Source organism: Nelusetta ayraudi, unplaced genomic scaffold, assembly GCF_046127955.1.
Source record: "Nelusetta ayraudi isolate G7.1 ecotype Tasmania unplaced genomic scaffold, CSIRO-AGI_Nayr_v1 ptg000011l, whole genome shotgun sequence".
NCBI classification, from domain to species: Eukaryota; Metazoa; Chordata; class Actinopteri; order Tetraodontiformes; family Monacanthidae; genus Nelusetta; species Nelusetta ayraudi.
Window position 1 is genome coordinate 24614260 of NW_027466061.1, and position 27590 is coordinate 24641849.

General features: G+C 47.6%; 1 protein-coding gene across 1 annotated transcript; it reads left to right on the forward strand.

Moving 5' to 3' along the window:
* The first annotated feature begins 795 nt into the window (after nucleotides 1-795).
* On the forward strand, nucleotides 796-27233 carry stk10 (serine/threonine kinase 10). Its single transcript, XM_076022065.1, has 20 exons — nucleotides 796-1262; nucleotides 7035-7199; nucleotides 9476-9524; nucleotides 10014-10163; nucleotides 14458-14530; nucleotides 15476-15670; nucleotides 16224-16305; nucleotides 18044-18184; nucleotides 20384-20722; nucleotides 20794-21141; nucleotides 23706-23830; nucleotides 24016-24139; nucleotides 24234-24413; nucleotides 24488-24580; nucleotides 24675-24804; nucleotides 25242-25366; nucleotides 25461-25649; nucleotides 25733-25858; nucleotides 26003-26116; nucleotides 26210-27233. The coding sequence occupies exons 1-20, from the start codon at nucleotides 1104-1106 to the stop codon at nucleotides 26348-26350; spliced, it is 3048 nt and encodes a 1015-aa protein (XP_075878180.1). The 5' UTR covers nucleotides 796-1103; the 3' UTR covers nucleotides 26351-27233.
* Nucleotides 27234-27590: the final 357 nt, after the last annotated feature.

Sequence of the window (27590 nt, forward strand, 5' to 3'; positions counted from 1 at the left end):
TTTTGTGACATTGAAACAACTGAACACTTATTCTATGACTGTACATTTGTTAATGTCTTCTGGGAAGATTTGTACGACTGGTTATTCCCTGAATTGTGCAATCTCTCTATTCTAAGAAAAGAAAATGTTTTGTATGGTATTTCTGTAAAAGAATCATCCCATGACCTGGCTATTAACACACTCATCATTCTCGGTCATTTTATTTTTTACATATAAATAGACACATGAAGTCCAAACCTAATTTCTATGTTTTTCATAAAGAACTTTGTCATTACTTTTCATCCTGGAAATGTATGGAGAAGAAACATGCAGTAAAACTGTGTAGGTTAGTCAAGGAGCTTAACCTTGCTGAAAGCCCTCGCTTCTCCACTTTCCTTTTCTTTCTTTCCTATTTTCATTTTCATTTTCTTTTATTTTCTATGGATGATCTTCTGAGGCTTGTCTGTTACCTTTTCAGTACACCAATGTACCATGCCAACATGTGTTGTACATTTAAAGTTAAATACAGTAAAGTATGTTTAAAAACTATCCTTCAGCCACCAAAGGTGGCGTACTCGAGGTAGAGGTGAGAGGCTTGACAGTGACCAATCAAGCGAGTTTGGGTGTGGTTATCCCTATTTCCGCCTAGAGGAAAAAAAAAAAAATCTCGCAATAATCTCATGATACCATTCCCGGTTCCGGTCTCGGTCCCGCCAGCCCGCTCGCCCCGCCTCCATTTCCATGACGGCAGCGGGTGGAGCGTGCGTTAAAGGGGGCGGGGCCACGCGGGGCTCGTCACACAGCAGCAGCGGCAGCAGCAACAAGTCAGTCGACGGGCAGCAAGGACAGGTGGTGAGCGCGCGCCCCGCACCGCGAGTGACATGGAGCCGCAGAATAATAATTAGCTGCTGCTGGTTACCGTTTGTTAGTTTGTCGGACGACAGGCGTTCGGCAGGTGGAGCTGGAGCCGCTTCTCCGAGTCTTTGATCGCGGAATGCTGACTTTGTAAAGTCAATTGTTGTTGGGTTGTTTTTGTTTTTGTTTTTTTTTTCAAAGGAAGATTTCTATCATTCCTGGGACTCTACACACACACACACACACAGACAGTGAGACAGACGAGTGAGATGGCGCTGGCCAAGTTCAACAAGATCTTTCGTCTCCCAACTCTGGATATCAAGAAGAAAGTCAAGCAGTACGAGCACGTGCACCGGGACATTAATCCCAACGACATCTGGGAGATAGTGGGAGAACTGGGCGATGGAGCCTTCGGGAAAGTTTACAAGGTAAGTGGTGGAATCACCTGCTTCACCCCCCCCCCTCTCTCTCTCTCTCGCCCTCTCTCTCTCTTTCTCTCTCTCTGAACTTTCACTTCTGTTGTCTCCTCTCACACTGCCGGTGTTCGAACGTCTGTGAGCTTCTGGTGACCTCTGACCCCTCCTGCTGCAGTGTCCGGAACTTGGTCAAACATTGACAGTGGTAGTTGGACTGTGTGGTGGTCGTTGGACTACTCCTGAGTATTAACAGCTTTGTGAAGAGCAGGAGATGGTGTATAGTTGTTGATGCTTTTTGGTCTGGACATCTTCCACAGTCAGAAGTGACTCCTGTGACGCAGGGGATAGAAAAAAAAAAAAAAAAACTCCCATCAGCCATCAGCAACTGATGACGCAATACATTCCTTGTGTACCTACATGTGGACACTTTCAGTGTTATTTTCTCCATGTTTATTTTCTCTGGTCTGGATAGTGACTCTGAAGCCGAGGTCCTCTAAAATCTCAAAAAGCCATTCACCTTTTTTTTATTATTTTTTTTTATTAGTGAAATCCATTTATATTGTACATTTATATTGAACTAAACTCCACTCCACTTAAGCAGCTACAAAAAATAGAAATAAATAATAAGTGAATAACTTTGAACAGAATTTGTATCATTTAAACACTTTTAAACACAAAAGTAACCAGCATGTTCTTCCAATGTGTGCAGATACAGATTTTTCTGTACAAATGTAGGGAGTCAAACTAAAAAGTTGTCTGGAAAAAATGGAATACTGGAGGAAAGAATAAACACTTGAAAAATCTACTGAAGTGTACAGTCAGGATGTACTTGTATTTGGTCCCTTCCCTCCTCTGGTGTGAGCACAGTGAGGTGTTTGATGGTGCTCCGGCCCAGACAGAGAACCAGTGTTGCCCTGTGTTGGGACTCCGCCTCACTGTGGTATTTCACTGGACGGTAAACATGCTGCACGCTGGCTTATGTAACCGCAGGTTTGAGTTTTAACTTATGTAAGTGGGCCCATAATGCATCTCTCTTCAGCCTCACGAGCCTGTGAGATATCTTGCCAGCGGCCTCCTAATGATTATAAACAAGCAAGTGACACTCCTGGTCCCAGTGCCGATTCTGGTATCCCAGAATACTGCGCACCAGAGTCGGCGCAGTGGCTCTAAAAAGGCAGACACTTGGCTGAACTGTGTTTCTCCGTTCTGACCACATTCCACCTGAAGTATGGGCCAGCTGGTGGAGAAGAGCAGCTCCCTCTCCTGGAGCACCTGCGTCTGGCAGCTTGGAGGAAGAGCAGAGTGGGAGCAGATGGTAGCTGGGAGAAGAACGGAGGTGACGTGTGTGTGTTGGAGGAACATCAGCAGCACTTTCCTTTCATTGGATGAAGCCGTTCACTGCAGAAACTTCGGATCGTGAGAATCTGGGTGAGGAGACTTTGGATCTGGGGACTTTGGGTCAGGACTCTGAGTTTGGACTCTGGGTCTGGTTTCCACAGAGTCTCCCCGTAGCTGCGCCTCCACCAACTTCTGTCTAGTTCAAAAATGATTCACACCTCACGATCTGGTTCCTGGTCATCAGTGCAGGTGCAACAGTTATTGTCTTTGAAGAAACAGTTTTTCAACGAGTCCTGTTGCGTGACTGAAAGGACTCCGGGACTGTATGACTGGATGGAGGTTTTCAGCCAAAACCTGCAGAAACAACAGCCGCCTCACAACAGTTGCACACAAAGACAGGAAGTGTTGTGCGCCGCTGCCTTGTTTGTGGTGTGTGGCAATCGTTCTAAATTTGGTGGCAGCTCGGGAGTTAAGTCTGTGTCGCCGCCGCTGCGATCCTGCTGAACAACACCAGGGATGCTGCTGCTGCTGCTGCTGCTCAAGTCCTACCCAGTGTTGTGCAGCTGTTGTGGTCGTATGAACCTTCAACACCTCAGCACCGCCTTCACCTCCAGCCTCTGTCTAGGGGCCAGTCGAATTTCTGCTGGACGCTGCTTGTTCTTGTTTTGTTGTCCGGCTCGCCTTTGGGCCAGACGTTGCGTTGGATATGATGGCGTACAACAACGGTAACACAAGTTGTGTGTGTTGCTGTCCGGTGGTTTGAGCCCGAGGGCAGGGGGAAGTCCAGCCAGTGATGAACCCGAGTCACTCGTCTTACAAGTCATTATATAGAAAGTACAATGAGGGTAAAAAAACCAAACAAACCTTCAGCCATCCAACAAAAACTATATTATGGAAATAAACATAATATAGTATTGTCAGAAAAATATTCTTAAACCATAACATTTCACGACGGGTGTCGTAAGACTTTCATAAAAACGTCATTATTAACACTCTTTTTCATTCTCTTTGCACTGTATATGCTGCTGTAATTATTCAGATTTCCCCAATGTAGGATAAATGAAGGCATTCTATTGTATTCTGTTTTGTTCTGTTCCGTTCTAACGTATTTAATATATCATGTTTTCCCAAATATGGTAGATAAATGACAAAAATGAATAGAAAGAGAAATAAATGTTATTAGTAATTGTAATTCAAACAATGTATTATTTTTAAAAACATCTCTTTCTGTGACTTGGCACTGGTGGTGGGAGGGGCCTGCTGTGGTGCTGTGCTGAACAGAAGCCGTGGTCTAAATTTAGCCTCTTTAGGCGTGAACGCTGACTCTATTCGGACACTTCCTGCTCAGCCTGAAGTGTTTCCTCCTCTGAGGTTGGATGATTTTAGCAAGAGTGCGTGTCAGTTTCAAGAACCTCTGGGCTCTAGGGTCACTGATGTGACCATGGTGGGCGTGACCTCAGCTCTTCACTTCCTTATTTTCATGACCAGTCGGTAGAAAATGAAAAACACGTCTTGGTGTTTTATAAGAAGAATCTCCACCAGCCACCACTCCTTGAACTCCAGTGCTTCCTGTTGGCCAACATCCAGTAGAGCAGTGTTTCCTAATCTTTTTTGAGCCACGGCACATATTTAACATTAGAAAAATCACACGGCACACCGCCGAATAAATATGTCAGAAAAGGTATTTAATGAAAGAGAATGAAATTGTAGTCTCAATTCACTGACTCAATGTGAAATCTGGCCCTGTTTGATTGAACACAAAGCTGACATTCTTGCCGGAACTGAGGAGACACACACACGAAGATCTCCTTCAACTGCTCTGAGTCTCACTCTTTTATTCAACCTTATTTTCTTGAAAAGCCCAGCTCACATAGGTATGTTGTGGAGAAAGCTCTGCTCCCTCCGTTCAGTTTGGCGGTGGCGTTTAAGTTTGCTTGGAACCATGGCTCTGTTGGACAGCTTTTCCTCAGTGGCTCAGTTGGTTCCCCAGTAAAAGTGATTCCAAATTCCAATTGTCTTGAGCGCGATCGCCTTTTTTCACTTTCTTCTGACCACTACTCATACTTGGGCCTTCATCTGAGTCAGAATGTTCTTCAGGACCAGAGGGTCCTGATTGAGTACTTTTTCTTTTTTTAAATATTGTGGCAGCCGGGGGAAGCTGGATACTCCCCTGTAGCCGCAATGGGTTATGGGGGTAACTTTGAGTTACGTTGCATGTTGTTGTTTAGGGCGAGTGTCTTAGTGTGTTGTTCCGCTGTTGTGTGCAATGTTTTTGTTCATTGCTGCTAGAACTATGAGTCAGTGTTGACTCCATTTGAGTTAGGACCCAGCTCGCAACACGTTGGGGCGTGATATTGTTACTTAATATGCGTTGACGTCGCTGTGACGTATCGAAGAAGAGATCCTCGCTGTGATTGATTCCTTTGTGAATTTGTCACAATAATTATCCTTCGCGTATCGTTGCCGCTGTCTCACTCGAAGCATTACTTGTTCTACTGTTAGAGCAGCAGCAGGTACACAGTTTAATTCACTTCCTGCTGCCATTTAGTGGAAGTGCATTTAATTGTTCTGCCTGTCACTGCATGTTGCCCACATAGATGGACGCAAGAAGACAATTTTTTTTGCGTTGTAAAATAAATAATAATTGGACCAATGGGTTGAAATTGGGCATTTTTCCACGGCACACCTGATGATCTCTCACGGCACACTAATGTCAACCACACTGCAAAAACACTGCAGTAGAGGGAGCAGCCAGTCATCTTCCGTGCTTCTCTTCTTCTGCCACTTTGAGATGCTCCACACACGGAGCGGCTGCAGCTGCAGCAGATCTTTCGGTGTGTTTGCTGGTGCGTCGGCAGTGTGGACCTGGCGTTAGATCAAAGTTCTCTCACTCGTCAGTTCTCCACCCACAAAAACCAGAGTCAGCTCTGCAGCAGGAAGGAAACGGCGTTAAGACTTGACGTGTGTGTGTGTGTATGTGTGTGCACACTTTCTGTTGCTCAAGTTATTCTTCTTCTTCTCTTCATCTCTCTCTCTGTCTCTCTCTCTACATTTTTTGTATTTCCTTCTCACCCCAACTGGTCATAGGCAGATGACGGCCCTCTGGAGTCTGGATCTGCTCTAGGTTTCTTCCCTCAGGGGAGTTTTTCCTGGCCACTGTCACACTTTGCTTGCTCTGGGGGCCCAGTTGGTTCTTTTTCTCTGATTTTAGCGCCGTACAAATAAAGGTTAATTGATTGATTCTTCTTCATCTTCACTCAGAGTTCTGTGAAGACTCGAGTCCTTGCTGCTCCTTCAGCCTGAACCTCTGGGTTAGATTTCTGCTCCTCAACCTCTCTCACAGACACTCCAGGTCACAGTTGTGACCAACAATAAAAATAAAAAAAACAAAAAAAAAAACAGATGAACTTTAATCTCATCTTGGCCCATAAAATCATGAGCAGGTTCAGAGTCGACTGGCTGCTGCTGCTGCATTCTTCTGCATGGACACACAGTCAGAGGTGTGTCAAAGGTCAAACACACATTCTGTGTGTGTGTGTGTGTGTGTGTGTGTGTGTGTTGCTGTAACAAAGCAACAAAACACACATTGGTGGTGGAGGTGAAAAGGTTCAAGAGAAGTTTGTCCACATTCCAGTGACTGCAGCAGCAGCAGCACCATCCTGAAGGGAGGTTATGTGACCAGCTGATGAGTCTGCCCAGGACCTGCTCCGTGGGCCGACACACCCACTGCTCCCTCATTCATCCCTCAGCCGGCCACTCTGACAACACGTCATTATGTTGTTGGAGGCTGCTGGTGTGTTTGACACACAAGGCCGCCGATGTTTGGCTTCAGCACGCACTCTCTCTCACACACACACACACAGGCGTACACACACACACACACAGGCGTACACACACACACACACACAGGCGTACACACAAGGCTGTGGAACATCTGCCTTAACACCTTCCACCAGTCCCCACTGTGGCCCTCAGCTGTGTATTTCACTGCTCTCAGCGCGCCCCTCAGCTGCTGCTGCTGCGGCAGGAGCCTCACAGTGTGGCGAGACGTTGGCACACGGGAGAGAGCATCTAAGGGTTCTCTTTCACACACGCACGCACGCACGCACGCACGCACACACACACACACACACACACACCTGCTTACTCAGATGTATTCACAGGCAGCTGGAGGTGTAGCTCCCCCAGTGGATAGTTCAGTCTCTCTGCAAGTCGCACTGATAGCGAAACGTGCGTGTGTCTGTGTGTGTATGTGTGTGCGTGTGCACGTGTATGTGCGTCAAACAGTGACGCCTTATGTGTTTTGGAGCCCCCTTGCTTCAACTATGGAGGGGAGTTTCCTACTTTTTTTCCTTCCTTCTTGAATGTTGTTTGTGATTACTGCAGATCTGGGCTATGGATGTTATTTGTGTTGCTGATGTTGTTTTTGTTGTTTGTGCTCCTCAGGCCAAGAACAAGGAGACCGGCGCTCTGGCCGCCGCCAAGCAGATTGAGACCAAGTGCGAGGAGGAGCTGGAGGACTACATGGTGGAGATCGACATCCTGGCCAAGTGTGAGCACCGCTACATCGTCAAGCTACTGGACGCCTTCTACCACGACAACACGCTGTGGGTAGGTGGCGTGTTTCCCTTCCCTCCCGTCTGTTTGCTGCTCAGGTCGAGGGGGTGTGGCCTCAGAGTGTGACACTCCCCGCTGTGTTCTGCTGTGCTCTGCTGCCGTCACTGCGACTGTTGGTTGGAGACGCAATGAACCAGGACGTCCTGTCTGTGTCTCCTGGACGGAGCCACAGCCAATTACAGCAGACATACCAGCAGAGGAAATGATAAACTCCTCACAGCCAATCACAGCAGAGATACCAGCAGAGGAAATGATAAACTCCTCACAGCGTCTCCGGGACTCTCAGTCTGTCCTGTGTGAGAAGATAAAGAGAAGTTTCCCTCCTCTGTGACTCAGACAGAGTCTGTTGTCTGTTCAGTCACTTTCACTTCTTCTTTTTGCACCTTACCCACATGTTTCAGCCTCCTGTGAGTTCTTCTTCTCCTCCCTCTCCTGCTCCTCCTCGTCCTTCTCCTTCTCTTCCTCCTTCCTCTTTTTCTCCACCTACTTCTCCTTCCTGCTCCTTCCTGCTCCTCTTCCCTCTTCTTCTTCTTCTTCCTCCTGCCTCTTCCTTGATCTCTGGTCCAGCAGGTCAGATTTGCCAGACTGGGATGTCTGAGGACCCGCTTGTGGTGTTTTCAAAATGCCCCACATGGTATCATGGTTGCTGTTCTTTTTATCAGAAGAAGAATCTCCAGTCCACTCATTTCCTGTGATCCATGTGATTGGACCAGTCGAATCAGGAACCAGCCAATCTGATGCTGCGTTTGCTCTCCTCCAGTCCCACTGACTGGTTCCCATTCACTGAATTCTTTCTGTGTGTGTGTGTGTGTGTGTGTGTGTGTGTGTGTGTGTGTGTGTGTGTGTGTGTGTGTGTGTGTGTGTGTGTGTGTGTGTGTGTGTGCATTCTCAGGACGTGAACAGTTGGCCTGGTTGTGTAGCGCTGCTCAGTCTTCTGACCTCCAGGCTGGAGGCGGAGACGACACATTCCAGCAGCATCCCGCCCGTCCTGTTTGGAGGAGTGGGTGGGGGGCGAGAGAGAGGGAGGGGGGAGGGGGGGGACAGAGAGGGGCCTGTTTGTTCTCCTGCAGGAACAATCTGATCTTCAGTGTGAGAAACACAGGGCCTTTAAATCGCAGGGTTGGGCGGGCGGGGGCTGTGCTGACTGCAGCACTCTGGCAGGAGCAGGAGAGGGAGGGGCAGGGCTGGGCCACTTCTCACCCCTTCGCCCCGGCTCAGTGACCACACCCACGCAGCCAAATGTGGTAAATAAAATGTCTTCATGGATGAGACAAACAGCTGAAGATCAGTGAGACGGTTGTCACTGCTGCTGCCACGTTCTGACACATCAGGGAGGAATGCCACCCCACTGGTGGAGCCACATACACAACATGCCTGCTGTGGGCAGAACACAGCAGATTTGACCAGATTTAATATTGGAAAGTCTCGACACACGTGATCAGTTTGACATGGTCAATACAGTGACGCAGTAATTTAATGCAGTAACTTAATGTAGTACTGCATAAATCGATGCAGCAGTGCCAGCTGTTTCTTGGAGGCTGTAACTAGGAATGAGGATGAATCACAACTTGAAAGTAGTAGCACTTTGTCTACAGAAAGACTCAGGATATTCAGAAATGTAACCTGAGTTTTTAATCATAGTTCCCCAAAGGGTCTGATCCAGGATCTAATCCAGGGTCTGATTCAGGTTCTGACTTCAGGTTCTGACTTCAGGACCTGATCCAGGACCTGATCCAGGGTCCGTTTGAGGTTCTGATCCAGCGTCTGACCCCAGGATCTAATCCAGAATCCAATCCAGGATCTGATACAGGGTCTGATCCCAGGTGTGACCTGGGGTGTGAAGCTCTCTCACGGGTTTTATCTGCCAAGGCCAAACTAGACATGAAACCTTCTCTCAGGGAGACGGAGTGTAGTTGAAAACAGTGTAACGAAGGCAAGGTTTCATCCGTCTGAACGCAACTGTGACACCTGGAGCAACATTCCAGGAGCCACATTCTTGCTGCTGCTGCTGCTGCTGCTGCTGCTGCTCGTGCAGCGACAGCTCTGCACCCTGGCAGTTCAGGCGGGGCCTATGACAGGGTGACGATGTTGCGCAGGTGACTTCCTGGTGCCACCACTGTGGTGACTGGGGTTGGAATATGTAGTTGTGACATTGGGACATCACTTCCTTCAAACACAGGAAGTGATGTCCCAAGCAGGTCAGAGAGAGTGGTTCAGGTTCTGAGAACTGGAAGAAGCTCTCTGACTCACTTCTTCTCTTCCTTTCGCAGATCATGATCGAGTTCTGCCCCGGCGGCGCCGTAGACGCCACCATGCTCGGTAAGACCCCCCCACCCCCCTTTTTTTTGTTCTTCTGACTCTTCTCTCTCTAAGCCAGGGCTGCTCGCTGCTGCTACTGCTACTGCTGCTACTGCTGCTGCTTGGAGGAGGTGGATGTGGAGATGTGGGTGTTATTGCACCGCCCTCACCTTAGCTTCTTAGGTAGCTTCGCCCTCAGCGTCCCGCTGCTCCTCTCACGGCCTCCAGCGTGGGAACCTCCGGGGCCTGTTTTCACTCTGTAATCCACAGCCTCATAACAGTCTGGTTCCCCTGCTGCAGCTGAGCAAACACAGACTGGGCCAGAACAACCCCAGCAGGCCTGGAGCAACGAGGAGGATTATTAATCCAGCTACACCGCTAACTTCCTTCAGACTTTTCCACCTTCTTCTTCTGCTTTTCCCTCTTCCTGTCAAGCCTTACGTTTCTCAGTATGGAATGCGGCCTGCGTGTGTCTAACCACTTTCTCTCTCCACTTCCTGTCCGGGCCAGAGTTGGATCGTGGGCTGACGGAGCCCCAGATCAAGGTGGTGACCCGCCAGATGCTGGAGGCTCTGGTCTACCTGCACAGCATCAAGATCATCCACAGGGACCTGAAGGCCGGCAACATCCTGCTCATGCTGGACGGGGACATCAAGTTGGGTAAGAAGCAGCAGGAGGACCATTCCCACCGCTGGAACTAGGGTCTGTTGTAGTTACCTCCACGGGGCTAGTTTTAGTTCAGCTGACAAGGGGGGGGGGCAGAAGATGGACTCTGAGTTCACCTTGAAGTTCCTTCATGGTTTCCAGTTGTTCAGCTCACTTCTCATTTTTTAATATGAATAACATTCTGTACGTGTGTGTCAATCTGAGCTCGACTCCCTTTTGAGGTTTTTCTGCTGCTGCTGTGTTTCACTGTTCATTGGCCAATTACATGTAATGAGTGTGCGTGGCTTCTTGGAAAAAATGAAACAACTCATTACTGCCTCCAAACTTCTCTGACTAGATGTTTTATAATTAAAGGTGGTGGTTCTCAACTGGTGGAGTCTCACGACCCACATTTTTTTTTTTTTTCTATCTTGAAGTTGCAACCCAAATTTATTCCATAAAAATAAAAACGCAAGCCCACTTTCTATCAAGTCAAGTCAATAAATTATTGAAATTATTGAACCCATCAGTTGACCGCTGATTTAAGGAATGCTACCTGTGATTAACTGAGGCTCAGTGGCAAACTGCATCACATGGGTTAGGTGGGTTTCATGCTTGACTGGAAATATTTTGTCTCTGCCTCAGAATCAGAATCAGATTTTATTGCCAGGTGTGTGTAAACACACCCGACACTATGATCCAGATGGTCGTCTTTCTCTCGTCTCTGAAACCTCCAGCTGCTCCTCTAAACCTCCTGCTCCTGCTGGGTTCTTGGAACGTAACCACTTTTGCTTGATCTGGAGACGAGAGCGAGAAGCTGCTGGTTGCCGGTGGAGTTTAGTCTGCAGTGCTGCAAATCATACGTTTGAGTGGGAAGGCAGAGATCTTTCAATTACAGTTTGCGAGCAGACCGAGACCGTCGCTTTACTCCCAGTAATAGAACACGGCAGTTTGTAATTGGAGCATTCCGCCTGCAACCGCGGGAGGAAAATCTTCAGGTCCGGAAAATACTCCAAGTCTGATGTTCCTCCAGGGCAGCAGAGGTGTCAAGACCAGAGTAGCTGATCCTCCGGCCTGAAGGGTCTGATCCTCAGGCCTGAAGGACCTGATCTTTTGGTCTGGAGGAATTGCTCTTCTGGTCTGAGGGACCTGAGTTATCATGTACAAAAGGTACATACTCACAAAAACCCGCTGTATGCCCGTTTCCGCATTCATTTTCGGATGTACAAAAAGTGACTTGACCGTGGAAGCGTGCGGCGCTTCATGTCAAGCCTCTGACTACTGTACAGTGGGGATCGAAAGTTTGGGCACCCCAGGTGAAAATTAGTACTCATGGGAATTAAGAAGCCAAGGAAAGATGGAAAAGTCTCCAAAAAGCATCAAATTACGGATGGGACATTCTTATAATATGTCAAAAAAAAGTTAGATTTTATTTCTATCATTTACACTTTCAATATAACAGAAAACAAAATAATGGCGTCTGCATTTTCTGATATCAAAAGCTGCAAGCAATTTATCCCGTGTAGCTGTTAGCTTTATTTATTATAATACATATTGCACACAATGTTGACTCTAATACGCTTTTGTTTAATCAACACGCGTCCTTGGAAGACGTGGCTGATGACATCGCAGACTGACGGAGCGGAGATATAATAAAGCCCATTCATTAACTCGGTCTGTGGAGATATTTGCATGTTTTTCCGAGTTTCTACTTCGTTTCGAAGTGTTTACAGCTTATAGTCAGTGAAGTTTACATAGTTTTCCTAGTTTTTGCTTCGTTTCAAAGTGTTTCCAGCTTACGGTCAGTGAAGTTTTTCTTTTTCATGCTGAGATTGAACTTGCATGAAAGAAATTCCAAGCTACAAAGTTAATTTCGATAGATATGCATATGTATATGGAGGCATGCCAAGGAAGAAAAAAAGGGGGGGCGGGGTGGGGGGGGGCTTGTGTATGCTCAGTTCCACAATGATTGGGATGTCCAAAGAAAATGTGTGTAAATTTGTGCATTTGCACTGTTTTGAACATCTGGATTTTTTTGGTCTAACGTAGTTTTCTGGATTTCAACGTACATCAGGGTTCAGGATGAAATCCACACACGTTTTTGTACACAAGGCCCCTGATCTTCCGGCCTGGAGGACCTGATCTTCTGGGGCCTCATGTACAAAAATGAAAGTGGCGTTCATTCACGTTCATCCACAGTTTAAACGTACCAATTATCATGGAATACATGAGAGCGCGCCCCGCTCCAACCTCGGAACGCCTCCATATACATATGCATATCTATAGAAATGAACTTTACAGCTTGGAATTTCTTTCATTCCACAGTCGATCTCAGCATGAAAAGAAAAAACTTCACTGAGCTGGAAACACATTTTGAAACAAAGTAGAAACTCGGAAAAATATGCAAATAATTAATTAATTAATGGACTTCATCGTATCTCCGTTCTCCGCTGCGCTCTGTCAGTCTGCAGCATCAACAGCCTCATCTTCCAAGGAAGCCACGGTGACTCAGATCGATTAAACAAAATCGTATTACAATCAACACTGTGTACAGAATGTATTATTTGCTTCCATTGAGTCATTTTACAAGTTACCAACATGGATCGTGCTATAAATGCCACAGCGCGCTGGTGAAAATCAACGCATATCTTTAATTGACGCACTTGGTGTTACTAAACACACAAAGAAATTCGGAGGCTTTTTTGAATTGGAAAAACTTCTGAATTTGTAGTTTGACCCAATAAAGAACAGGACCTGTCTTATTTAAAACCGCGGGCAATGAATGAGTCCGAAGAGATGAGACGCATAATGTAAGTGCGCATCCAGCAAGTTTTGGTTGTTTTTTTTTTGTTTTTTGTTTTTAAAAGGAAAATAACATTGTGAAGATGTTTCGAATAAAGTTAACAGCTACACAAGATGAATTACTTGCAGCTTTTGCTACCATAAAAAGCCTAAAGGCAACGGGCAACAACAAGCACCTTTTTTTTTGTTTTTGAGACAAAATATTGGCAGAAAAACACGGGAAATGGCGTTACAAATTTCCAGGCAGTAATATAAAAACCAAATACAAATAAAATTGAAAATTGAAAAAAAGAAAATGAGTTTGGCCATTAGTAAACTCTTCACATAGCCTTCTTGATTTGTCAGGGGATTCATCGAGAAAATGAATTAACTGTTTAGCCACCGAAGAGCCAACCATCGAGCACCATGCCAGCTTGAGACCGGCTTCACTCAGCCGTTTGTTGAAGCAGCCCTCGCTGAAATATTGATAGCTATGTGCGTGCACCACTGATGATCTACATTGATGGAATGAAATCAAAAAATGAAACGCTTATGATTGACATATTCTTTTTTTTATTGTGTCATGGCGCCTGTATGGCAATGTCTGTGCAGTCGATAGTTCCTATTACGTATGGAAATCAGCCTCTCGCTGCACATCAACTGCCGGGAATTTGATCTACCTGATTGACGCATGGATGAATCCGTAACACACTCATGGTTGGAATGAGGGCCGACTGACACCGATCTGGAACCCCAGCGTGGTCCGCAGCTGTTGGCACCACGGCTCCTTGTCGCAAGGTGCGCTGAAGGGCTGCAGCTCGGAGCAGGCTTCTAAAAGAACCGCCCTTCAGAACCTGACACGGCCCATGATGTCCGGATAGTCTCTTGTAATTCTTGGGTGACGAACTGCTCTTTTTACCTCATTCTCCATAGTGCACAACTGCCCATGCTGCCGTTGTTAGCTTTATTTTATACACCTCTGTGCGCCCATGCTTTGGTACTGATCAATCTAAATGAATGTGTTGTTCGTCAAAGCCCATTTGAAACAACTTCAGTAATTGTTTCCCAACATAACCAGTGAGTGTCGCCACTGGACCAACAGGTGCAGCAATGTACGTACGCCCATTTGAGACTTGACGTGAAACACTGCACATTTCCATGGCCAGGTCACTTTTTTTTTTTTTACATCCGACTGTGAACGTGGAAACGGATGTACGATGGGTTTTTGTGCGTACATACCTTTTGTACGTGAGGCCCCTGGTCGAGAGGACCTGATGTTCAGAACTGAAGGACCTGATTTCTTGTCTGTAGGACTTGATCTTCTAGTCTAGAGGACCTGTTATTCAGGTCTTGAGGACCTGATCTTTTGGCCTAGAAGACCTGATCTTCAGTCCTGGAACACCTGATCTTCTGGTTTTGTACCCACAAGGTTTTGCAGTTGCTGCTGAGGACCTCCTGGAGGTCAGCTGTGGTCTTCACTGCTGTTGTTGTCATTTAAACATCTTTGTCTCCCATGTTTTTTTTGCAGCTGATTTTGGAGTTTCTGCCAAAAACACCAAAACCCTGCAGAGAAGAGACTCGTTCATCGGAACGCCGTACTGGTGAGTGGACTCTGCTGCTGCTGACTACTGACTGTCATGTTCCTTCAACACATTAACCCGATGACTTCATCACTTATCTTCCCATAATTACATCTTGGATGAGCCGAAGACTTGGAAGTCTCGGGGGACTTTGTTCAGTTCCTAGTGTAAATGTGACGTCGGGGGAAGTTAAGCATTGACTAGAGGAGGTCAGGAACCTCAGGAACGCCCTGGCTACGCCCCTTCCCTCTGGGACGCTTTTCTGAAAAACATGGAAACAAACACAGATTTTAATCTGCTCTCCTTTAAGATTGTCAGAAAAAAACATTGAAGCCTTGCTGTCAGCTCGATTAAAGAGTAAGAAAGAGGAAGTAAAATGTCCTGATGATTGGGCAACTCACTTCCTGTCAAGTGTCAAGCATTCAAATTCTGCACTTCAGTAAACTTACGCAAACTGGTGTTAAAAAAAAAGCTCCACTTCAAGCAACAACTACAATCAATAATAAGTGAATGACTTTGAAACTAATTTGTATTTTTTTTTTAAATACCTTTAAACACAAAAGTAACCAGCATGTTTTTCCAAGGAAGTAAAAAGTAGGTTGGGACTAAAAAGACCTTTGGAAGAAGAAATGCTCAAGTAAAGTACAGATACCTGAAAAATCTACAGTAACGTGTAAAGTATTAGTACTTGTTACTTCCCACCTTTGCAGATCATGGCTGGTTACACTTCTGACTCAGTCGTTTTAAGGCAGCACCTGGTGACTCATTCTAGGCTTGTAGCCGTCAGAATCCACTCCCCTGTCACCAACGCAGTGCCCCCAGCTGGCTGGCTAGATTATTGCTAGAACAGCCTTTTGATTGACATTGTTTTGGTGTCTTGTTGCTTCTGTTGTGGCCTGGCAGGAAACAATAAAGGTTCCTCCAGCTGCGTAAGGTTCCTCACCGTTCTGGTCTTCATGTTTGCAGGATGGCCCCGGAGGTGGTAATGTGCGAGACCATGAAGGACGCCCCCTACGACTACAAGGCTGACATCTGGTCGCTGGGCATCACCCTGCTGGAGATGGCCCAGATCGAGCCGCCGCACCACGAGCTCAACCCCATGAGGGTACTGCTGAAGATTGCCAAGGCGGAGCCGCCCACGCTGGAGCAGCCTCACAAGTGGTAGGAGCCTGGAACCTTCTGACTTCTGAGGCACATGGCAATGAAAAGTGTGGACTTCCAGTTTGTAGCTTCAGGTCCAGAGAAGACTCCAGACCTCCAATCAGCTTAGTATGAGTAGAACATTAGGATCAAGTGGCACAGAGGTTGATGTTTGTGGAGCAGCAGTGAGAAGATCAGCAGGACCATGAACATTTTGTGTTGAGGAGCTCTTCTTCCTCTCTTTATTTTTTCTTCTTCTCGTCTTCTTCTGTAAGTGGAGCGCCGCACTTTGTTGCAGAATTAAGTTGGAATTAGTGTTTTTCAAAGTAATGAAAGAACTTGAGGGCTTCTCAGAAAACATATAAGAGTTAATTATTCTGAAACATTGAAGACTGTTTTTTGGGGGCTTTTGTTTTTTTGTTTGTCTGTCTGTTTTTGTTTATTATTTACTTATTTATTTATTGATAAAATGTATGTTTTCGTGAAAATATGTTTCAAAATTTCAAAATAGTTCTGTAAATAAAGTGTGATTGCAAAAAAATGAAAAAAATATTTTTCTCTTCTTCCCCAAAAGGTCTCCAGAGTTCAGGGACTTCCTGAAGAGGGCGCTGGACAAGAACCCGGAGACTCGTCCCAGCGCCGCTCAGCTTCTAGAGGTAAAGGCAGCCACCGCTGGTTGGCCTAGTGACTTGTGTGTGGCAAGGCCGCGGGGGGCGGAGCTTCACCAGACGCATCACAGTTCCCCACTTTCACGCGAGAGACTTTTCATTCCAAGTTCAGTGGTTTGGTGCAAAGGAACAGTGAGAGACAGAAGTTCAGTTCCTACTGGTATGAAGGAGACCAGCAGCTCCAGAGTCGAGACCAAGACCACGACAGAGACTCGTTTTGCCACTGTAATCTGGATTGAATCATATTGGCGGCAGCAGCAGCAGCAGCAGCAGCTAGAGGGTGTATTACACTAGCAGCAGCAGCAGCAGCAGCGATTGGGCCGTGTTACGCAGCAGCCGCTGCTACAGAGTGTATTTCGCAGTAGTAGCACAGCAGCAGCAGCAGCTACAGGGTGTGTTACACAGCAGCCGCTGCTACAGGATGTGTTGCACAGCAGCAGTAACGGCTACAGGGTAGCAGCAGCAGCTATTAACATTCAGAGCCGCCACTTCCTGTCTGCGTCCCACTACTGAGCTGCTGGCACACGACTGCATTCCTGACATCGGCCAATGGCATGCATGCATCGGGCCTCAGTCAGCCAATTAGGGCACAGCAGCAGTAGCAGTCGGAGGCTGCTGGGAATCCAGCATGTGTTGTCCAGGCCAGGAGGGTGCGGTCGTGGTGCTGGAGGTCTCAGATGGTTATCGTGCCGGTTGCTCCTGGCAGAGACGACCTTTCTATCTGCGGTCGTGACGTTGCAAGTTATTGTCGTTTGCACGGCTGTTTATTTTAGGAGGCGGAGCCAGGAAGGCCTGTTCTGGTCTGCTCCTCGGACTCACTGTCCCTCTGTAGAGTTTCTCATTCGACTTGGCTGTCATTGCACTTCACAAGTAGAGAGCGACAAAATGCTCTGACTGAAGAGCATTCAGCAAGAAGGGCTTAACATTGAATTAAACACAAATGCATATATCTACATCTATATGTGTATATATGTATGTGTACCTGTCGATGTATATACGTACATGTATGTATATCTGTACATGTATGTATATGTACGTATCAGAGGTCATGTTAACCTAATATTATTAATATTCTGTCCTTGATGCTTTTTGTTTTTTTTAATGGTGACGGAAAAATCTGAAGGCCCTCGGTCATTTTGACAGGTTGCAATTCACCCCTGACCACTTGGTGGCAGAAAGCATATTGGAACGTCCTCTTCTGACACGCGTCACAAAGTTTCTGTGCGTGCCTCTGCGCTCTCTCTCACTTCCGCACTCTCACACACCCACACCTGACCTCAAGGTGCTTATATTTGTGGACAATTGTCTGAACAGATGCCCTTGGTACATCAAGCTGCATTGAAATGGTCCCAAGAGACGAGCCTGACTTATGCAAGGCAACACAATTCGCTCCCTGATGTCATGGCTGTTGCCATGGCAAGTCTCAAGTCGAAATGCAGTGTGTGCAAAATCAAGCTGCTTTTATACCCCATAATTTCTACACCCTGGCTTTTACACAACATGAATGAACACTAGACTAAAGGGATGATTCCATGAATGATGTGTGTGTGTGTGTGTGTGTGTGTGTGTGTGTGTGTGTGTGTGTGTGTGTGTGTGTGTGTGTGTGTGTGTGTGTGTGTGTGTGTGTGTGTGTGTGTGTGTGTGTGTGTGCGCGCGCATATCCCTCCTTCTGTCCTGGACTGAAGCTCCATCGCCTTTGTTTCTCATTATCTCTTTTTCTCCCCAGCACCCCTTTGTGAGGTCAGTGAACAGCAACCGGCCACTGCGGGAGCTGGTGGCCGAGTCCAAGGCAGAAGTCATGGAGGAAATCGAGGACAATAGGGAGGAAGGAGAGGAAGACGACAGCCTAGAACTCACGGCGGCGGCGGTAACTCCTCGCCCTTTTCTTCTCCAACAAACACACTTGCGCGCGCACACACACACACACACACACACACACACACACACACACACACACACACACACACACACACACACACACACAAACACAAACATGTTGTGGTTGTTGTCGGGGAAGGAGTTTTGCAACTGCGTTGCTCTCAGTGACATAATCATTCTCATGACTAAATTCAGTTAGTCAGATGCAGAGAAAGGGACATTATCTCTAACAAATATTTGTTATAGTAATAACAGTAATAATAGTAATATATACTACATATTACTAGCGAATAATAATAATAATAATAATAACAATAATAATAATGATAATAATGATGATGCAGAAGATATCTCTCACAGAATGTCCTGGTTGTGTTGTGAAAATCAGCTGCTGCTTACTGCTGAGTGACGACCTCTAGGTCCCTCTGACCCCTCCCACTCAGGTGTGGTTTAGAAGTTCTCCAGCTGAGGACCTCCAGGTCCACCTGACTCCTCTTACCCAGGTGGTGGTTTAGAACCTTTCCTACTGAGGACCCCCAGGTCCACCTGACTCCTCTTACCCATGTGGTGGTTTAGAATTTCTCCAGCTGAGGACCTCCAGGTCCACTTGACTCCTCTTGCCCAGGTGGTGGTTTAGAACTTTTCCTGCTGAGGACCTCCAGGTCCACCTGACTCCTCCTACCCATATGGTGGTTTAGAGCTTCTCCAGCTGAGGACCTCCAGGTCCACCTGACTCCTCCCACCCACGCAGGTGGTGGTTTCGAACTCCTCTAGCTTGGACCCTCAGACCTCAGTTTGGCTACATTTCAGCTGCAGCAGCAGCAGTGGGAGGAGCCTGTGTGGGGTCAGTCTGAGCAGACTGAGGTCCTCCAGCAGGTTAAGGTCCTCTGGAGATGGGAACCATTGAGAAACCCCGTTAGGTTGAGAAAGTTCACCTCAGTCAGTACGTTTTAGAGCTTACTGACAACTGGTTTCCGCCAGACAACTGGTTAACGCCGTGTGCTGTTGGAGGGCTACAACAAATACACGTCTTCGATTCTTCACTTTGTGCCGTCACCGTAGTGAGTGACGCGGACACTTTGTTCTTGGTACATACGGGTTCAGAAAACCGACTGATGGGAGAGGGTTTGGAGCTTCAGTAAAGGCAATGAAATGTATCTACTGACTCTTTTTATTGTGTTGATAAATAGAAGTAGAGAACACAACTGTATTAAAAGAGTTTTGAACACATTTCTGAATAACGGGCCGATCATTTGAGAAACTTTGTGGACTTTTGAAGCGGTTTGGAGCCTCCAGTAAGTAACTACAAGCACCAATTCCACTCCAGGTGAGAAGCGCTATTGTTCTGTATGAACCTTTCTTGGAGAACACAAAGGAACTAAAAAGGTTCTCGGTTGTGTCCTCAGTTATACAGAAACTCATAGGTAGTGCCACGCGTTGAAGGAGCTCGTGTCCTGAATGATTTTGTTCCGGGGGTAGATGCTAGCACGGGGGTGTGGCGCATGCGCACACGCATTGTCCACTTCACTTTCCTGTCTGGAAACCTGGTCTGGTGAGCAGATTCAGCAGCTGGAATGACGACGTTCCTTCTGCAGTGTAGGTTTTGGAAGCGGTGGAGCAGTTCTCAAGCTTCTGTCTCCTCCTGGTCCTCAGCTTGTCCTCAGCTGGCCTACAGCTTTTCTTCAGATCTCAGAGAACCTGCATCCTTACACACCACACCCTCAGCCATGTGTTGGCTATGCCCCTCATGTGGAAGGGTTTAGCAGGGGGCTGTAAACGGAGGATGAGCTGATTATGTTGTGGGGATGTGGGGCTAAAGAACTGCAGAATCAATTCCGACTGAAAATCACTTGACACTTGTTGTTCCTCTGACATCATTTATAACTGTACTCCTCCTCCTCCTCCCTCCCCCTCTTCCTCTCATCCTTCTTCTCATCTTCCACCTGCTCCTCCTCTTTTTCCACCACCTCTTCCTTGTCCTCCTCCACCACTTCCTCCTTCTCCTCTTCAACTACCACATCCTCCTCATCCTCCACCACTTCCTTGTCCTCTTCCTCCACCTCCTCCTCTTTAACTACCACATCCTCCTCCGCTTTCTCCACCCCCCCCTTTCCCCCCACCATCCCTTCCTCCTCCACCTCTTCATCCTCCTCCTCTTCAACTGTCACCTCTTCCTGGTCCTTCTCAGTCTCCAGTGAAGGAGCCGTGCCAGACCAGTTTGGAAGGGGACTGCTCTGTGGGCGTTCCCAGTCCCAGCCCCCCCTCCCGAGCCTCACCAACTCCTCCCCTCAGGAAGGACACGGTGGCGAGGGCGGAGGAGGAGGAGGAGGAGGGGGAGGGGGCTGGCTTCGGCTCCATGCAGGTTCCTCCGGTTCCTCTCCCACGGCAGAACCTCCACTCGAAAGGCAGCCAGGAGGCGGCAGACAGGTCCGAGAGCGAGACCTCCACCAAGACCTCCAGCTCCGACTCCGGCATCGAGGACGGGAAGAGCAGCCCAATGTGTGAGGAGCAGGAGCAGGACGAGAAGGTCTGAGGCCACCTGCGACTGCTTCACTCTTGGCTCCTCCCACTTTCACTTATCACCAACCACATTTCCAGGTTCCTGTGGCAGTTCCAGCGAAGAAACCCGTTGAGGTCGTCCTGCCCTCCAAGGACCAGAAAGTGGCCGGAGCCCAGCAGCCTCCAGGACCAGGTTCTGCTGGTTCTCCTCCACCGTCTGCCACCATGTCCCACTCCGTTGTCCCGCCGCCAGCAGCAGCAGCAGGACAGAATGGCAGCGTCCGCAACGGAACCCCACAGAGGATGTCAATGGGCGGAGACGGAGAGACCATCTCGCCATACATCAACGGTGGCATCATCAACAAACGCTTCTCCTACTCAGGCAGCCTGGCGTCCGAGAGCCTGGACCTGTCAGCCCACCGGGAGAGTCTGTCGGTGTCCTCCAGGGTGAGTCTGTCAGCAGCTGGGTGTATTTCCTGGCCTTATTTCCTGACCTATGTCTAGTGCCTGTCTCATGTGTAGCTCCTGTGTCACGTCTGGTTCCTGGCCTGCGTCTAGTTTCAGGCTGTGTATGCATCAGTTCTTAGACTTAAGATTAGAATACTTAATTGTCATTCTACATTGCAGTATACAGTATAGTATATATGCTGAGTGTATATAGTAGAATATATCGTATGATATATACTGCAGTATATAATATAAATAGATAAACAAAAGTCTGGGTGGTTTGGGTCTAATTCCTGTGCAATGTCTAGTTCCTGGGCCATGCTCAGTTCCTAGGTTAGGGTCTAGTTCAGGCATGGGCAAACTACGGCCCGGGAGCCATGTGCAGCCCAACTTGAAAAAAATATTTTAATAGTAAGTAAGTAATAAAATAGCTGTATTTCATCTATTTTTTTCAGTGTTTTAAGAGTCATTTCAATGAAGAGCTAATTACCGTGTGGTTTCAAAGATTGGATATTTTTAATTTCGATAGACATTAAAGCACGTGTTTTCTACATATCCCATCATATACATTTTTCCTCCTTTGAGGTGGGCCACCAAAACACTCCATCCATCTGCCCCTGCTCTGGCCCCTAATTTTAGAACCCATTGTGCCCCAGCAGTCAAAAAGTTTGCCCACCCCTGGTCTACTTCTTGGCAGTGGCTGCAGATAGAGGTCAGTCTGCAGACGGGCAGCTCTCGGTCAGTCAATGAGCTGCCACAGACAGTCAGACGGTCTCATAGAAGCTGCTGCAGCAGTGTGAGTGTGTCAGTCAAGGCAGCAGCATAGAGGCTGGACTGTGCCCTCAGTGAAGCACGGAGTTCACGCCGATGCTGTGGTTGTTTCATGGCTCTCACGGCCTCCGGCCGCCAGACGAGAAGAAACCCATTGATGTGTAAATAGACTCTAATAGACGTGTCTGATTGGAGGAGACGTTTCATCATCGCACACTCGCAGCCATTCACTCAACCGTTGGCTGTCGTTCGCTGATCCGTTTACTTGGCCATTGATGGAGAGCAACAGTCTCTCTGTCCGTCAGCATCCAGCGGCAGGTGGAACTTTCTGTGCTGCTCATTGTTGCTGCACCACTGGTGGGCAGAGCTTCTCTCTGTCTGTCTGTCTATCGGGGGCCTTGCTCAGTTTTCTAGAACAGAACGTTATTCAGCAGCTGTGAGGACTTACTATGCTCACAGCAGAGTCAGTACTCAGGCGCGGCTCCACACACACACACACGCACACACACACACACTCGCTTACTTACACACACATACTCGCACACATTCACACACGCATGCACGCTTATGCACATACACACACACAGTCAACAGCAGTACAGCACCGTTCTTCCTCCTCTTATAACTATTTACAAAGCAGGAAGTGACATCATCACGCCCGGCTGGAGCCAGCCAGTGTTTACACAGTAAGCCCTGCCCACCTTGTCAACACACTGATTTTAAATGGCTTCTTATTAAAGGTGCCTCGTGCAAAAATATCCTGTTTTTCTTATTAGTCTATGAATATTTTTACTTGCTTACTCTACTTACATACTTTATTTCTTAATGAATATACTTTTCCTTCTTTTGCACTGTATTGTTGCTGTAATTATGCAAATTTCCCCAATGCGGGATTATTAAAGGCATTATATTCTATTCTATTTTGCGGCCACACACTTCCCACCACGCCTCTGTAACTCCTGTATAACATCAGAATGCATGAGCCATCCAGAACAAGTCAGGACACAGCAGCACGTACAACACATTGACGTCACGCTGGGAATATGACTTTTTTTCTGGCAATTTTCTGGCCTTTAGAATTTTTTTTTGAAAAATTAACTGAATAATCGACAAATGAAAGATTTGTTATTAAGCGCCTTTCAGGTCAAAGGTCGCCCTGTTTCTTTTTGTAGGACGGTCTGAGTGTGAGTCTGGGTTTTCACTGCACTGGAAGAGAATTGCTATGCTACCATAATGCCAGTCCAGTATCCGGTATTATAATTGCGCATCTGTGACTCAGATTCAATGGCGTGTGAAGTTATGTAGTTCTTTTAAAGGTCACTTCCTGTTTCGCTCCTGCCCCTCTGGTGACGCATCCAGTGAGTTGTTGCTGCTGCAGAACCAGAGCGACGGGAACATGAAGTGACACAGCAGGTCGCCCACGTCAGGAGGTCAGAGTTCAGGGTTGGTGAGGAATTGGTTCGGCTGTTGCTGACTGAACAAATACACAACGTGTGATTGAGTGACGACAACACCTGAGGATGGAGGTCTCACAACTTTTAGTCCACTGCTGGAAGATGAACTGTCGAGTCAAAGACACTACACATGTAACTGGACCAGTCATGAATTAACAGCATCTCACACACACACACACACTCACACACTCACTCACTCACTCACTCTTTGCTGCTGCTCCTGGAGTCTTGACACCACTGGCGGCCGTCTGTGGCTGGTGGAGGTAGAGGTGGTTCACTGCCTTGACCTTGACCTTGACCTTGCTCTTACACTCCTCCTCACCTTCCTGCCTCCCGCAGAACTTCTCCAGTAAGACTCTGAAGCGAACCAGGAAATTTGTAGTGGACGGCGTGGAGGTGAGCGTGACCACTTCCAAGATCATCAGTGATGACGAGAAGAAGGACGAGGAGATGAGGTTCCTCAGGTGGGTGGCGAGACGCTCGGGATGATGATCTGGGAGTTTTTCTGAGGAGCTGCCATAGCTGAGACTGGACTCCAGGATGGTCTTCTCCTGGATGACCCCCTATTGGATGACCTCTTCCAGGATGGTCTCCTCCTGGACGACCTCCAGAGTTGTTGGTGTGACCTCCTCCTGATTCTTTCCTGCAGACGGCAGGAGCTGCGGGAGCTGCGGCTGATGCAGAAGGAAGCACACCGAGCTCAGGCTGCACTCAACACCAAGCTGGAGTCACAGCGGGATCAGATGCTGCGCCGCTTTGACCAGGAGTTGAACGTGAGTGCCACCTAGTGGTGCACCTAGTCTACCGTTTTACCCTGCAGACAACGGTGACATGAACGCCGTGCCTTCGGTCCACCTGTGTTGCCAGGCCAAGAAGAAGCACTACGACGTGGAGCTGGAAAACCTGGAGAAGCAACAGAAGCAGACCATTGAGAAGATGGAGGAGAACCATGCCGTGAAGCTCAAGGATGAGACCAAACGCATCAAGGCCGAGCAGGAGCGCGACTATCACAAGTTCCAGGATCAGCTGAAGCACAGGAAGAAGGAGGTGAGAGCAGCTCAGAGTAGACCTGGGAGTGTTCCTGCAAAGCTCAACTGACAAAGCCCCTTGTTGTCATGCAGGTGAAACAGTTGGTCGATAAGCTGCCCAGAAGTCAGCGCAAAGACACCCTAAAGCAGAGGATGAATGCCTTCCAAGACATGAAGACCAGGGAGGTGAGTCGCTGCCATGTGAGGCGACGCAGATGGAGGTTTGTCCATTGCTGGGAAAAAATGTTTGTCTTCTCTTTCTCGTCTTGCTGTGCTGTAGGAGAGTCGGTTCCTGGCAGATCAGAAGAACTACCTGGACACAACACTGAAGGCCATCATCCTCATCAACAAGACGGAGATGGAGGCCATGGAGAGACAATGTCTGGACAAGAAGCAGGCCCTGGTCAGAGGTATCGCCACGGCAACACACAAAGATGCACTGCGTAACTGACACAGTCAGTCACAGTCAGTCTCGATCCGTGTTAACCACAGTCAGTGTCAGCCAGGTCAGCGTTAGCCTCAGATAGCATTAGCCTCAGTGAGATGTTAGCCCTGAATCAGTGTTAGCCCCAATAAGTTGTTAGCGTTGATCAGTGTTAGCTTCAGTCTCAGCCTCTGTCAGCTTTAGCCATCGTCAGAATTAGCTTCAATCAGCGTTGGCCACGGTCAGTGTTATCCTTGATCAGTGTTATCTTCAGACAGTGTGAGTAAAACGGTAAAACGGTTTAAAAGTCGGAGCTTCAGAAGAACCCAAACAATCCTGCGATGCAGATGGAAGATGTCTGCTGGATGGTGCCAGACGTTGTTGTCTGCTCAACTCTGGTTGTGTGTTTCTTGGCTGAATCAGAGCGCGAAGCCACCATCTGGGAAATGGAGGAGAAGAATCTTCATGAGAGACACCAACTGATGAAGCAGCAGATGAAGGACCAGTACTTCCTCCATAGGCACCAGCTCCTCAAAAAACACGAGAAGGTACAGCTGCCAACAGCTAACTGCTAACCACTACACATGATCTTTGTTTCAGAAGTCCACCAATGCTCTATCTTTGTCTCTCATGTGGCTTCAGGAGCAGGAGCAGATGCAGTGCTACAACCAGAGGATGATTGAGATCATTAAAGCCCGGCAGCAGCAGGAGAAGAACCGATTGCCAAAGATCCAGCGCGGCGAGGCCAAGACCCGCATGGCCATGTTTAAGAAGAGCCTCCGCATCAACTCCACTGGCAGCTCGTCCGAGGGCAGGGAGAAGATCAAACAGGTAGACCTGGACCTGGCAGGGCGCCTGCGTCCATGCTCTTCTCTTCTCCACAGGTCGCCTGATGACGTCTTTGTCTCCGTCAGTTCTCTCAGCAGGAGGACAAGCGGCAGAAGGCCGAGAGGCTCCACCAGCAGCACAAGCATGAGAACCAGATGAGGGAGCTGGTGGGCCAGTGTGAAAGCAACATCAGGGAGCTGCAGCAGCTACAGGTCAAGCAGGAACACACTCATAGCACTAGACTGGACTAGGTGGACCTTCCAGTTAGACCAGCAGTGTCTCCTCTATGAACATCTTGTCTACTGCTACTGCTGCTGCTGCTGCTGCTGCTGACGGTGGCTGATGTTGTTCTGCAGAACGAGAAGTGTCACCTGCTGGTGGAGAACGAAACTCTGAAGCTGAAGCACCTGGACGAGCAGAACAACCAGCTGCTGAAGGAGTGGAAGGACCAGCTGAGGCCCAGAAAGAAGGTCCTTGTCGTAAAATTTATTTATTTGTTTATTTATTCTTTTAAAATTAATTGGGGTAGATTGTGGTTCTGACCTTTGACCTTGTCCCGGCAGGTCCTAGAGAATGAGCTGACGCTGAAGAAGAGGGAGCAGGAGGCCTTCTTCAGGCTGAGCATGAGCATGGACTACCCCAACCCCAGCTCTCCCACCAAGCTCTCCAAGTTTGTGCCTTTTCCAGACGCTGCCAACACATAAACCCTACCCGCCCGCTGTCATGTGACCTGGTAGGGGTGGGCCTGCGGAGGGGGAAAGTCGGGGTCCACAACTCTTAATCCCTCCATTGGCTCATCAGTGTTTCGGTTCCTCTCGTCTTCTAAGATTGTTTTTCTTTGCGCTGTTTTATCTTCTGTGGCTGATGATCAGAGCAGACTGTTAAAATGACGCCTCAGCTGATCCACACTTCTCTTCAGTCTTGTTTCCTTTCTATTTATTGCAGTAAGACGGGAAGCCAAGGTCGACTTGCCCGCTAGCTCAAATGTCGCAGGATGAATGTTGTGCTGATGTTGTTTTGTTTTTGTTGAAATCACTTCTGAAAAGAAGTGATCCGACTTCGAATTTTTTTTTATTTTTTTTTTTTTAACAGATACTGCCGGTTGTTAGCATGGTCAGCACAGATGTGTTGACATTTTCTCTTTTTATTTTATTTTAAATTGAGTCACACTGGATGGGGACCGATGAACCAAAGCTAAAATACTGTTATTGTCGTGATATGAATGAAAACAAACGACACCAAAAAAATAGTTTAAAGTGCATTAATTTGCTCGAGCAGGTGCAGTAATGGCGCCGCCTGTTGGCTGAAGTGCAATATGACGCCTGCATCTGCTTTCAGAGGTTTATTTTCTTTGAGAAAAGGCAATGAGGGATCCACAAATCTCCTGAATTAATGACCTGCTCAGTTCTTCTTCTTCACTGGTTCTGATGTGTTTTTTTTAAGACGATGTTTTGTGACAAACTGCTTGCGTGTTCTGTTGTGTGAGTTCAGCTCAGGTACTCCTGGTGGAGCTGCGAGTGCGGATGCGACTTCAATAAGGAGCCACTCTTGTGAATAAGTCTTAATAAAGAGAAATTTTCTATTGTTGCTGATTTTGCTCTGAGTTTTGATTTTTGAAGTGGATTCAGAATCTCAGGGGGGAGGAGAACCACAGGAAGAGCCTCAGCCACCGCCACAGGCCACATGATCACTGTAACCTGGGTTTTAAAATGAATTAACTATACCTTGGGGGAAAAAATGAGTGCGCATTTTAAAATTAGAGATAATAATTGACAATACATTTGCCGTGTGATTCTTGTCGCCAAGTGTGCACAGCCAATCAGCCCTGCTCTGCGACAAAACAGGAAATAGCTCCTGCTATTGGTTGGGCTACTGCTGGAACTACCGACATGTTTGAACCCGGGGTGGTGTGGCACACGTGGTGGATAGCCTGGGGAATACAGT